This window comes from Halichoeres trimaculatus, unplaced genomic scaffold (genome assembly GCF_033239565.1).
Source record: "Halichoeres trimaculatus isolate MK-OKI-2021-1 unplaced genomic scaffold, fHalTri1.1 fHalTri1_scaffold_5, whole genome shotgun sequence".
Taxonomy (NCBI): domain Eukaryota; kingdom Metazoa; phylum Chordata; class Actinopteri; order Labriformes; family Labridae; genus Halichoeres; species Halichoeres trimaculatus.
Genome location: NW_027437183.1, coordinates 7884450 through 7899038, shown reverse-complemented (window position 1 = coordinate 7899038; position 14589 = coordinate 7884450). Strand labels below are relative to the sequence as shown.

The 14589-nt window shown below is 38.6% G+C and overlaps 1 protein-coding gene across 1 annotated transcript in view; it reads right to left on the bottom strand.

Moving 5' to 3' along the window:
* Positions 1-13902, bottom strand: part of adamts3 (ADAM metallopeptidase with thrombospondin type 1 motif, 3) — a 214831-nt gene extending 200929 nt beyond the window's left edge. Inside the window, exons 1-3 of the mRNA XM_074671066.1 lie at positions 13582-13902; positions 13210-13231; positions 5489-5922 (exon numbers count right to left, since the gene is read on the bottom strand). Coding sequence (XP_074527167.1) covers positions 5489-5922; positions 13210-13231; positions 13582-13641 — 516 coding nt within the window. The 5' untranslated portion in view covers positions 13642-13902. The remainder of the gene's footprint in view (positions 1-5488; positions 5923-13209; positions 13232-13581) is intronic.
* Between the last annotated feature and the right edge of the window lie 687 nt (positions 13903-14589).

The following is a 14589-nucleotide window of genomic DNA, read 5'->3' as shown; positions in this document are numbered from 1 at the left end:
GAGCATTTCTTTTGGACAGTAAAGACGCCCTTGTGTGATGTTGACCCCTACAAAACTGCTTCCTGTGCAAGAAGAGAAATGTGAGAAAGCTAATATTAGGTTCTGATATTTGAAGTGCCAGCATCACTAAACAGACGTCACAAAGACCTGACACTGCAGCTCACAGCGGTGTGAAGTCACGCTGGGTTTTATGTCACAGCAGCCTTTTTAAACCAGCTTTCTACCGAGCGACATGTCTGACCTTTGATGGCTGCTGGCGTCTTCAAAGTGACATCCTGCCACAACAGTATTCACAAAGCCAAACTCTCACATCCTGTGTGGGCCCCTCTCGGCCCCGAGTCTCCTACAAGGTTCAACTATTGATGTCTGAGAGTCTGAATCTGCCCAAGTGATGAACTGCTTCCTCCCACTCCTATCAAAGGAAACGCTCCAGTCCTGGAGAGCAGAGGAGAGGAGGCACTCCAAGGTCAGAGTGGCGTTATCTTTGTTTGAGATAAGTGCTCGCCTCTGACATTACATTCTTTTTAAACTTTTTGAGCTGTTCAAAAGTTCATACAAAGACGCCGCAGCTTAGAGGAGAGAGTGCTGCTTTCATACCGTCTTTGGATTTGACCGCCACAGTGTTATAAATCATCACTGGCAGCAAAACAAACTGACAAAACAGCCGAATTGAAGAATCTCTAAAACAAGTGAATGCATTTTAAAAATGTTTTTGGCCAGCTGTTTTTTTATGAAGAGCCCTTTTTTGTTTTTGTTTTGTTTTGTGTTTACCAGAAAATCTCTGGAAGAAAAAGCCAAACAAAGTTTAGGTGGTGAAATCAACAGAAAGAAACTTCAAGTGATGTCACAGTTTCTGCCTGAACAGCACACATTATTACCTAATAGATGTCAGAACTGAATGAATGAACCAAGCCACAAATTCCCCGCAGTGAACTGTATATTTGCATATTTATCTAAGATTATCTCCTGTTGAGTGTGAAAAATACAAACAAGCAAAAAGAAAAAAAGCTGTGGTCAAAAGCTGTGTGTTTGTGTGAAAGTAGCGCACTGAAAATTCTCTACATAAAGCGTGAATGCAGACCTATATCAGATTTTTTCAGTGGGAGTCCGTTTATTTGTGTTTTTGGTCAAGTAAAAAATGGCCCCGTCTGAGTGCAGAGGAAACCGGCTGACGAGCAGGGAGAGGGTGTGTTTGGTGCGAGCGCCCTGGGCTGCTGCTGCACAAAAACACTGCTGTAGGGGTAATTTTTGCCCTAAACCTTGTGATAGGACCCAACTTGTTCCATCCCGGAGGATCACTTGAAGGAAATCAGCACTGATCGATCAGTGACATGTCTTGTTTCATTTTGCGCTTTTGTAATGTATTGAAATAAATTATTACTTATTCTTAAGTTAAAATTTAAGTATCGAAAGTACTAGTGGTATCAGTATTGGTGAGTACTCAAAGGGAGTACCTGTACTGGAATCATTCTGAAAGAAAGTGGTATCGAACATCCCTATTTAAAAACACATATACCATCTTGACAAAATAAATAAACTGGATCAGTTTGAAGACATCAAACTACTTTTGTTTTTATTGTGTTGTCATGTACAGCCAAGTTATGGCTAGTGTTTATTATTTAGACAAAAGTGGGGTCTAGTTTGTTGCAAAAGCAGCGTACGCCAACAAGTTAAAACTTCCTCTGTGAGATACAAACTCAACAGTTAAACAAACTTCTTAAGGAGTCTGGTTAATTGGATTTAAGTATAGTGTCTTAACTGTAGTCTATTTTTCCATCCATCTAAGCAACTCACACTCTCTGTGTGAAATCCAAAAGGAATTTCACACTGTTTAGAAAAAAAATGAATAAGATTTGAATGTACTGTGACTTTAATGTTGAGATTAAATTACCCAAAGTGTACCTCAGAGTGCTCTGCTTCCTAAATTAGGCTCAGCTCAGTATGGTGAGATTCCCATCTTTCATCACACTGTCCTTTGAAATCACTATCACATTCTGTCGCTGAAAATACATTAATGAGCTGATATAAATTCAGTTCAGTATTATAACTCTTCAGTGACAAAGTTCAGGCTGCGGGGACAGAAAAAAAGAACATATTAATAATGGAGATAAACCCACACATTACATGAGTCATAGAGCCAGGGTGAATGGTTGGACTCTTTTGTCTATATGTACATGTCAGACAAAAGAGTCAAAAAGAACATTTCATATGTGGAAATACCAATTACTTCTGCCCTGAGATGGATGGAGGAACACTATTTTCAGGTCAATTTCTCAGACTTAGATCTGTCTTGGCTCATGAGGAGCTGGATGTCCTCCTCTGCCAAGGGTTTGGTTCAGAGAAGCAGGTTTACATTTTCTGGCTTTGAGTAGAAAAGTCTACGTCTGAAAAATGTTTTCATTTCTTTCTGAAATAGAAAGTTGTTGTGAGAGACAAGCAGGTATCAACTTTAGATACAAATCTACAAAAAAAATCTTTGTTAGCAGAAAATGTGTACGATTCCACATCATGCTGTTTTGACTGACATGTTATGAGGGTCGGATCAAGTTTCATATTAATCCCAAAACACCACCTGTCAGCTCTCTACTTGAGAATGAACCTGTCTCCATTTTCCACGCAACTCAGCCCATATTCTATGAAACTTTCCTTCTAGTAGCTCATGAAAATGCAGGTAGCATCACACATAACCTCCAGGTTCTTGCTGGGAATCAAAACTTCACAAACCCACGCCTTCCTGTGAAACTCAGCCTGTACATCTGCTGCCTTGTTCCACATGTTGTAACGTGAAGAGGATAAAGCAAACCCCTGCAGAGCACCTTTCCCACCCTCTGAGACACAAATCCTGAGGAGGCACAAACAGCACGAGCATACACACATATTTCTGATGAAGTGCACACTGCCAGAGTTTGCATTCATGTTCGACAAATGTGAAATCCCTGAGGCGTTCTCACTATCATCATATCCATGTGTCACTCCTTTAAGAGGTCCTTCAGGGACGCCTTTTGAAATGCAAGCTTTTGATATGCTGCACTTGATGTTGCAGTATCTAAACCTTGGAAAAGACTCCATGAGTCAATGGGGGAAATAGCATGCTGAATAAAGCATGTGTTGCGCCCTCTGATGAGAGTAATCAAAGATTTCACCTTAACAGTCACTTTATCAAAACATGTATTAATGTTTGCAGCCAAAGTCTGATGAATACATTCATAAAAAAGCTAAATCTCCATCTTCGACTGATAGTTGACACGTTTCAACACCACAATCTACCAATTCACAAGAAATAAAGGACATCAACCAAACCATCTATTTGTAAAAAAATAATAATATTTCAAGGCTTTATTGTGGGCAGAAAAATAAACATACATGGACAAGAACACCTAAATGCTTCAGTATTCAAGCATGACTACTCATAGTGATTTTGGCATTCCACATGCGCAGGTAAAAGGGCAGGGAGCTCTAAGAACAGAGCCACACTAGCAAATATAACTGTTGTTTTTCATATTCACTACATGTCTTAACTCCAAGTATTAGACAATTCCACTTTTAAGACACATCTCTAGCACAACAACTGCACAACTGTCCTGTATCCCAGCTTACCTAGTCTTAGTGGTTTTGGCATTCCACGTACACACATGGAAGGGCAGGGAGCTCTTAAAACAGAGCTAGATATAACTGTTGTTTTGATAAATGCTCGTGCTTAAAGATGCTGCGAGGAGGATCTGTTTCAATTGGACTGCCTCGCCACCTTCTGCCCCGGAGTCTCACACACACTGTCGTAAAAAAGGCAACTTATAAAGAGGTTTGTGTTTGTTTTGGAACTAAATTTCTCTGTTCAAGACAACTTTTTACAAGATACAACACAACGAGGTGAGGTATTAATCAGTGCAGTGAAGTAACGCTGTTGTTTGAAACAGTAGCCCGGTGCTAAGAGGTATCGGTATGCTAACGCGCCAACAGGCAAACTGTCAGTTCGTACAGTAGTTTAGCAGCTGTCCATAGCTAGCAGTGACAGTCTGGTGCTGGGAGACATGTCTGTAATGTGTAACATTAGGGAATCCTGGTTAGCTATGTCCTGCCAGTCATTTACCAAGCTAAGCTAATGTAACCTCACTCTTCATTTTATTGATAGACTCTCAAGTTTGAACAGACCACTGAATAATAACTGCTGCATGTGGGTTGGATTGAACATTATCACAAACAGTTTAGCCCGTTTAGCCTTTAGCTCGGGCTGTACCACTCTCCTATTTAGCTTTCTTCTGGTCTTCTGTCCTTTTTCTGTCTGACTGTTAGGCTCCTGTGTACACCCTCACTACAAAATTAATCACAGAAATCGTTTTCAGCAGAGAAAAACACTAATACCTCTTCTGACTTCCAAACTTTGTCAGCTGGCGTGGTGTTGTCATAGAGACTTGGACATGTCACAAATCAATCAGTCTTGCTCAACCTGATCGGGAAGCTATGAAGAAGCTACAAAGTAGTATATCAAAATTACCTTCATTGGTGCTAATAATTTCATTTTAAAGTGTGGGTTACGATCAGGCATATATCTAGTGGGGAGACTTTTTCAAGATAACTTTCTAACTCCTCACAGCCCCTTTAATGTCATAACCCAAAATATGAGAGAAGTTTTCTTTTTTAGATACACTTCTGACACCAAAACTGTCTTTTCTCTATCAGGGCAAAAAAGTTTGACAGCTCACATGAGAATTAACAGGTGACAATAAAGTCACAAAAACAGTGACGTCCTTTCAGTGAATGTGGATCATTTTAGCAAGGAAAATGTCATCTTTTAATGTTCCCTGCTTTTATTATATAAGGGAAGCACTTAATGTGCAGCATGTGGCCACAAACTTGTAAGAAGGATAAATTCATTGCTGGGTCAGTTTTTTACACATAACAGCTGGAGAGATAGATTTGGTTATCATTCCGACATATTGATTCTTTTACCTCTACAAAGGCATGCATGAAAACATCCTCTGTCTCACATCAAAGTCTGCAGCTAATCAGCAGATAACTCTGAGCACATCTGACACTGGCTAACTGAATGTTTTCCTTGAATGAAGATTTGTTTCCCTGGCCTACTTTAGGAGATTTTGGCCCGGGTCATTCCCCAATTACTGCTCAAGTGTTTTATGAGGGGTGATGGGGAGGATAGGACTGCAGACTTTTGTGGAGCACAAAAGGAACTGGTGTTTTATGTTGGGAAGAAGTTGGGTGGGAAATCCGTTGGGTTTCTGGGTGCAATGGATGACCACTCACCCGTGACAAACTTCTGCACAAAAAGCTACTTTTCCCTTGCCTGCTTGAAGAATATCTCTGAGAACAATGTGCTGTAAAAATGTCGAGTGCTGACGTAGAGAAAGGCTAAACTCAGGAGTTACGGACATCTTAAATCCATTAGCACCAGTTGATAAGGTCATGGCACTTTGCTGGTGAAAAGACAGGCTGAGAAGGGGAAGAGGAGGAAGCTTTATGGCAGAGGACTTACCAGTCCGTCACAGTTGTTGATGGCAACCGCAGCCCCGGGGACGTCTGTGATGTCACCCACAAAGGTACAGTCTGTCTTTAGCAGCTCTCTGCGCAGTATCCTCTCTGCCCCAGTGGTGGATTCGGTCTGGTTGGTGCTTGAATCATCCATGGTGCTATCACTGACATTCCCAAAGCTTTCAACCTCATCGTGCCACTCCACCATGGCACCAGGTGCCACCAGGCGGTTGTTTGGCCGCAGACGGAGGTGGAACTCCTTTCCAAAGGCGGTGATGTTGAAGAAAAGTTTTTGATCATTGCTCCCAGAATAAAACGCCTCCCTCTTGACCCGCTGCTTGTGGGTGGCAGAAAGGAGGTGTGACAGGTAGTGTCCATGAGAGTCAGTGCTGAAGGGGGTGACGAGGCCGTACTCCTTCAGACGGTTCCTCAGCTGGCCTACAAAACACAACAGGATCAAGAAAATTAATTACCAATAAAAAACAGCTCTTAATTTTTAGAAATTTAGTAGAAATTTAAGCTTTTTTACGTTTTTTTTCCTTGTCGTAAACCAAACTAAAATTAGCAATGATGAGTCTTTATTAGATAGATAGATAGATAGATAGATAGATAGATAGATAGATAGATAGATAGATAGATAGATAGATAGATAGATAGATAGATAGAATACTTTTATTAATCCCCAAAGGGAAATTCATGTAGGGGCTGAATAGGCGTTTCTACTTTATTGTGGTAAAAATAAAGAAAGTCAGATGCAGTGTTTCATACATAGAGTTAACTTGAAAATATGAAGTGTGTCAAGTTTGTCTCTTAAAACTACTGTGGTATTAAACCAACATTGCAAAAAAATTATTGGGTGAAAGATGAGGTCAATTGATGAAACTGATAAATGTCACTTGATGTAACCAATGTAACCCACAAAAAAATTGAATGTTTTGCAAAACATGACTATGATTATTATTTTATCAGTCTACTACACTGTAGAAATTACACTTAAAATGATTTTCAACTAATTGACCCGAATATAGGGAGAAAACATTGATATTTATGCTACCAAAACCCACATCATCAAGTCTGGGAATAAAACATTTTGAATCTACTTTGAGATTATATTCATTATACAGTTTATGGGCAACATACAGTAGAGTTGCTCTTTGGCGCCATCTACTGCAGTGGAGGTGCAGAAGTCTTATTTCACTTCCAACTCACCTGAAATATGAATTTTTATTTTAACAAAAGCTTTTTAAGATTTTAAGAGTTCAAAAATTTAAATTTTATCATAGGTCAAAATATTGCAATAAAAATGTTATTCACACCTCTACTTTTTATGGTTTATTAAAGTAAACTGGATGATCGAAAAAGAAAAAAAAAAAAAGACTAACGGTATTAACGCTATAATTTCCAAAGCCCATAACATAAAGAAGGGGTAGGTTTCAAAGGAAACATTCATGACAAGGTATAACTTTTTTCCACAGGGGGGCGCCAAAGTTGATGCGAAGAGGGTGACGAAAAAAGTTCACATGCAGGGAGTTAAATTTATTCACAACTCAATAAAATGAAAAAATTAGAACAAGTTAATAATGTGTTATTGGTATACTGTATGGGTCTTTTTCAATCAGTTATTGGATGACTAAAACCAATAACACTGGTCAAAAGTCTGGAGGAAAGAACTCAAAAAGTGATTTTTGCCACACTGAATTTCTGCTATCATCCTGTTGCAAAATCGTTACAATTAATTGTAGTTGATTGCAATATTAGCCCACCTTCCATAAAACAAGAACCAGCTCTTAGCTTTAGGGTTTGGGCTGCCATCGGGGATGACTGATTACATTTCAAGGAAGGCCCACTTCAGAAAGGCACTGTTTCTGTTTCTATGGAGAACAGTTTTTCAGACAATAAAATAAAACAGCAAATAAAACTTTAATGAGTTTTTGGGTTGAGTTCAAAGGTCAGAGAAACAGCCCTGCCTCTTATATGAAAAAACCTGGTAAAAAAAAAAAAAAAAGTATCTACTGTAATACAGGATGTTAGTCTGTGTCACTTCTACACAGTGCCTCATTTCCCCTCGGGCCCTTCTTTACCAGCTAATTTGTGGTCACCACAGTTGTACCAGGAAATCTGTGGCCCATGAAACACTCTGTTTAAAGGAAATTTCCACCCAGCCATGGTTTGTTTTTCTGAATGTGTTGCACGGCAGACACATTCACAAAATCTCTGGTTTTGGTTGGAAAAAATGCTACTCGAATCCTGAAACCTTGCAATTATCTTGTAGGATTTGACTCGAAGACATTCAAACAGGTGTCGATGGTGAAACTCAAATTACACCTCTGAGGAAATGACACGCTTCACAAATCATAAAGGCAATGTGCACAGTATGGACAAATGTGAAGTAAAAAGCATGCCCAAGCTTTTGAGGGGGGAAATGTAGATAATCTACAAAGACTGCATGGTGACAGCGATGCATTAATTTTTGAGGCATGAAAGCTGATGAAAGCAGCTTGATCACATTGACTTTGTTAAGTTTTCACAGATAAGAGTGATGTACCCACAGTGCAAAACCATGCGAGGTTTCTGTAGGAGTGATATCTCACAGTTACATGTAGTTAAGTTCACTTTTTTCTGTAAAAACATGTCACACGGTCAGACAACTGACAGTGAAATGTGCATGGTTCTGTTTCCGAACATTTTCACTGCTGATGTAAGTCTAGATGAAGCATTACAGATTCCCCAAAAAGCCAGAGGATGCTGGGACAAAACCTGAAGGTATGACTGGGTTAAGATGATGTAGGCTACAGGGGAGAGAATAAGCTCATTTGAAGACTGGGTTTACTCTGCATAAATCTCAAGAGTCATTACTGCCACTGAGACAAAGAAATACAGAGATACCTTTTTGGTTCTTCCACTTTAAAGAGAAACAAAAATATCCATAGTACCCAAAAATCATTTGCTTCTACATCAATTATTTCAGAAAATAAGAGCAGAGAAATTTAGTTTAAGAAAGTAAGTTGTTTAGTCTTTTGCAGTCTATTTCTGATTGATAATCATCATCCAAACTGTCTCTTTGAAACATGTCAGAGGTTTATGGAGTTATTCCTAATGTAATCAGAACTTCCCACAGCCACTGCTTCACATTAAAAGCATTCACCAGCAAAGCACAGCGGGTAAGTCATTGTGGTTAGAGCCGATCAGACTTGGAAAAGCATTCATAAAACAAATCAGATATATGGGTCAGTGGACTACTTTTTTTTCTGCCAGTGAATGTTCGAAGAGGCAGTCCCAGTGAAATACAGCTGACTAACTTCTGAGAAGCAATCTCTTTTACTGTGTACTAATGTAAAAGAAACTTTATTTATGTGGAGATAGAAATTCCTCCATGATTAAATTAGTTGGTTGCTTTGCTTGCAATAATATTTTTAAGAATTCCCAATTTCAGAAAAACAAAGTGCATTCATCTGAGAGCACTTATTGTGGTGGAGACAACATCTATATTTTTCAGGAATTTCCAAAGCATTAATTTAAATGTTGGTTTGTTTGTTTCTGGATAATTTGGTGCACTTTGAACACTTTTTCCCTATCAAACAGGCAGGCTGTGCCCGTATAGTGACCTACTTAAACCACCATAAAAGGCAAAAAGAGCTCTTTTGCCCAGAAGATGGCGCTTTAATCTCACTGTACTAAACTGTTTGAAACGTCAACTATTTTCTTCTCTCATCCAGTCATAACTGCGCATTAGATAACATCGTAAACTCATTTAATGATGTTGTTTTTGTTGATAATGTTTAAAGAGGTGACTAGCTAAGGAGACTGGCACCCATTCAGGTGTAGCCTAGCTGTTATAGCAGGTAGCTGTTATCACTATGCCTCAATGCCCACTTCAAATAAGATTAATAGCTGTACAGCTGTTAAATCAAACTTTTAATAAGTGTCAATAAGTTAACGTTACGTAGCGCTTAAATTACGATTAAGATACCCTACAGTTACGTTGAAATAACGTTAAGTTATGCTAAGTTACCGTTAGTTGCGGTTAGCGTAGCGACGTCAGTCCGTTTTGTAGAGTTGTCCCCGAGGAAGAGAGAGCGTAACAGCAGTGTGTGAGCACTAAGAGACTAAAAAGGTGCTCCTGTCATCCTCTAAAGTTACCTGAGACTATTTTACTAAATCATTTGACGTCCGTAGCCAGTCTAGACCGTTAGTCTGTGCAGTTTGACAAGATGCTAATGTTGCTTCTCCAGCCAACCAATCGAAAGCAAGATGGGGGCGGGACTTGTCACCATGGTAATCAGGTAGGACAGTTTCGAGAAAGCTCTCTGTACCCAAACAACACAATTATTCTTAGCAGTTAGTAAATTATAGGGTATTTCAATAAAATCCGTTAATGTAAAAAAATAATTTTTCATTTTAACTAATCACAAAGCTTCAATAATATATCCTAACATACTAAAGACTGTTCCAAAATTAAACGGATTGTGTTCAATTACTAGAAAAGTTGCTTATTAAACAGAGAACCAGACATTTCAAAACCTTTTCAGTTTAAAACACATAAATGTAGTATTTTTTTAAAAAAGCAAACTAAAGACCTACCTTGTTTTCTTGCTTTTAACTGAGTTTTCCTTGATCTTACTTATGTTGCAAGCTTAAATAGTTTATTGCTGTATAGGTATTTATTTACCTTTTTATTTGTCTAAAATTGGATCGCTTTTAATTGAGTCGCATCCTTAATCTTTATCAGCTTTCTAATACATTATTTTTTAAATTCTAGTGTAGCATCTCATTCTGTTTTACTGCTGTAATCTTTTCGTTTTTAATTTAGTTCTGTATTTTGGGTTTTAACATCTGATGAGTCCTTCAGCATTCCCTCATTAAGATCTTCTGATAATGTTTACTAAGTTTGTCAATATTTATTTTAGTTAATTTTCACAGACTGAAGGGTTGTATGTGTATGTGCGTGTGGGGTGGGGGGTTATCTATTCAATTTTTCTCTTCTAATATGTATGAAAAGCTATACAAGTTCATGAAGTATAACAAATTTTGAAAAAAAATTCCTGAAATTAATGACAGTCCTGTTAGTAATTAATTCATGATCAAGTTAGTAGTTAAACTAAAAGCTCAGAGTGTCATGTAAGACACGTTCCTCTGGGTGTGAGAGAGGTTGATGAACTGAGCTGCAGCTATGAGTGCCTCAAGTCTCTGTGGAGTAATATAACAAAAAGATGTGACAGAAAGCTCAAAAACTGGAGCTTACAGGGTTACACTTAAGCTTCTTGGAAACAGAAGAATTGTCAACAACCTTCAAGTGTAGGATGAATTACAGACAAAAGTACAGATCGATGTTTGATTATCTAAGAAAGGTCATTCACTCCATGGACAAACAGAACGCATCCTTCACTGCCATCAAAAGTTCAAACACTCAACTTCTCTTTATCTTCAATTCTTTCAAAATATCCCAGAGTGAAAAGGCAAGATCACAATGGTCACAAAGGAAACTTTTCACTTTCTCCATTGACGTCAATGGTCACAGAAGTCAGCTAAACTGCAGTGAAGATTTCAGACTGGAAGTTTGACAATGAAAAGGAAAAAGAAAGTGAGGGGGAACCAAAACTTTTGTAAAACCTGAAATCGTTGGTCTCTGACTCTCTCAGCACAACACCTGAGTTGGTTTGAATTTTTATTATGCGTAACCAGGATCTTGAACTCACAATCCCTACCTCAGATATCTATTCACAGTGAGCTGCAAGGAAAAATGAAACTACTTTTTAGTTTTATTCTGAGCAGTTTAGATCATTTGGTTGATGGTGGGTGTCTGTACTTAGTCACAGACTGGTTTCTTCAAAATTAAATTGCAGTGTTCATGTAAGAAAGTATTAAAAGGAAAGCAGAAAGTTTTGTTTTTAACAGCAATGAGGCATATCAAACTTTGTAATTTTGTGCTTTTTTTTTCTTGCATCAATACACAGCACTCACTCCTCTCAAATAGAGACGACAGACTGCTTTGTATGGCAGTTCACCGGATGTTTGCAGTTAATCCCTTAAAGATATCCCTAAAATTTCCCAACATTTTCAGATTGGCCTGCACAGTTTAAGCTTTTGTTATGAAACTATAGTCCAGGAAAATAAAAACGTTTTGGGATCTGAACTTTAATTTAGGTTAAAAACTAACTTTAGCTGAATCAGAATATCCAAAAGATTTTAAGGTTTTTATTAGACAAACTGTTCAATGTTTGACCAATGCTGATCTGTCACTGAGATTTAAAAACAGACAAATCTTTCAAATTGGGACACTAACAAGCTTGTTGCAGACCAAGTGTCAGACTAAATGTTGAAAATGTTGCTTACAGCTCTCAACTTATACTTAATTTATTGAATTTCTATTTTATTTTGTAAAATTTTAGCTTATTCTGTTTTATTTTACATCATCATAATCAATTTTTACATTTTTTTTTTTTTTTGTCTGTACTACTGCAACAAACTCAATTTCCATCTTGGGTATCAATAAAGAATCGTCTTTTCTTTTCTTTTCTTTTCTTTAAATTAAACTGCAGTTCCTCAAGTGTCCACTAGAGGCCTCCTCCAAAAGCAAAGGCTTCCACAACAATGTTCATATAAGAATGCTCTGCAGCCAAATTTGACAGGGTTTACAGCCAGCTGCATTAATTGCATTTGGTCTACATAATACATGTCTCTATTTGTGACAACTGTGGGATGAAGAAAATGTCAAAAAAACAATCAGTGTAAAAATATTCAGACAAAACTCAAGCATTTGCATAGTTGTGGGTCTGCTGATTTGACTGACAGGTTGGCATGTTTCAGGCAGCAAAACTACAGCTTCAATATCACTTCTTTGCCAGTGTTTGGATTTGATCAGCTGCAGTCAGTATTTCCATTATCACATCAGAGTGCGTCTTCAGAACACAAAGGGTGACGTCACCATGGTTACATGGAGGGATGCAATTTTAACCATGCTTTAAAACGTCACTGTAAATAACCTGCAGACACTCAGCTCCTTTTATTGGCGCTCTATTCCCAGATCAGCTCTTAACATGAAAGCATCAGCAAAGCCTAAAAGTTCTCTTAACTCATTTGTACATTTTGCTTGGGAACAAAATGTTACAAGTGGTACAGGGGGCTCTTGCTTGAGGCCTGTTTACTTTAACTCCTGCACCACTGGGGGTAAAAATTTAAGAGAAACCACACTTAATGGGAGAAATAACAGCTTTACAAGCCTGATAATGATCAAGAAGAGCTAATGGTGGTAGAGTATAGGTTACAAAGGAGCATCCCGCCCTGAGTGGCAGCTGTCACTCTGCTGTGTGAGGCCCTCTGAGGTGCTCAGAAGATAACGGTGGTGTAAAAGGATCCTACGTGGACACTGTTGCAGCTCACTTGTTTCTTAACCTCACAATGGATAACAGATGTGCAGGATTCACAAGAGGAATTTTCTTTCCTGTATAACAAAGCCGTTGAAGCTTGTGGAATATAAGTGTGTGTGTATGAGTGTGCGTGCTGGAGGATGTTGTGTGTGTTTAAGGGGTACTGTGAGGAGGTGGGAGGGTAAAAGAGGGGTGGGAGGTGTATAACAGAGCTCCTCACACACACTAACACACACTCCCCTCCCACTTTGATCTCAAAGCATGAAGAGTTATCTGAAGCAGCAGCTGAAAATCTCTTTCTCACAACTTTTTTTAAAGAACAAGAGGAGAGTTGAATAAATAAATAAAGAGTACTTACCCTCTCTATCTACTTCACCAGCCTGTAAGAGGGAGGGGAAAAGAAAGCTCGTTAAATGTGAGGAGGAAATCCTAATAGTCTGAGATGTCCAGCAGCAGTTAGAGCAGGCTGAGCTGCTTGTAAAAAATTAACAAAAATGCCTCTATTTTACGCGTCTTATGTAACATGCGTGTGCAGAGTCAACATGGATTTCACAGAGGAAGCAGTGTGCGCATTTAAAAGAACTTTTCACTCACTTTAACCTGTTGCTGTGTCGATAAAGTCAACTATAACACTCGAACAGCTGGGTTGATTTCAATCTAACTATGTTAAAGCTTGACGTGTATATTTGAAAGTGAAAGAAAGCATCCAAGTAGCGGTTCAGACACTTACCTTAGCAGCTGAAGTCAACACAAATCCTACAAGTACCAACGCTAGTGACAGGACAGCCATCACGAGTTTAGAAGTGATAAAAAACTTTATCCAGTTTAAAGAAAAAAGAAAAAGGTGAAAATGAAACGTAGTTTTTTTTACGCAAGCGTGACCCGGCTCATTCACAAAAGTTGTCAAAGTGTGTGTGCGGACTTTAGTTCAAAAAGAAAACGCACTTTAACGCTGATAAAGTTTCATTGACAGAGGAGTGAGGCGAGTTGCGACACTTTGTCAGTCAGTCTGTCTGTCTCAGTGTTTGTCTGTTGACTGAGTTTCTAGAAAGTTTTGGAGGAGTTAGCGGGACATCCCCTCTGCCGCTGGCCGGACAGAGCTGCAGTGTGGAGCTCGTGCGACCTGGCACTTGGCTCCCCTGGCTAATAAACGGCAAGACCAGCCTCACGTGACGTCACTGAGCCTTTCCTCCTCCAGCCCTGAACACATGGAGGCTGGAGGAGGAGGAGGAGGAGGAAGATCCCCCTCCTCAAACTTATCCAAGGACAGGACAGGATGAGACAGAGGGCTCAACTCTAAGACTACAGACTTCTTAACTTTTTTGAACACCAACATAATGGACGAGCAGATAAGAGAAACAATGGGTCGGGCCTAATTGTTGACATCTTTTGTGACTTTGAAGTATTCAGACTGTACAGAATAAAATAAACTTCATAAAAGATCAGATAGGTTATGAAACTGTGAAAAAAAATATGTCTGATTAAATGAGATTAGCTTTGTTCAACCAACTTTGACAACACATTTTGAAAGGATAAAATGCTTTCCAAAGAGCTTTACATATGCCTAAAAATAATACAATAGAAAATATACAAGATAGAAAAATGACAAAGATAGAAGTAAAGAAGTATTTTAAAAGGAAAAGACTACTGCAAACATATCGAATACATTTACTACAACAGTAAAGTTAAGTGTAAAAAATGCAAAGTATTAAAACAGCACTGGGACTGTAAATAGTAT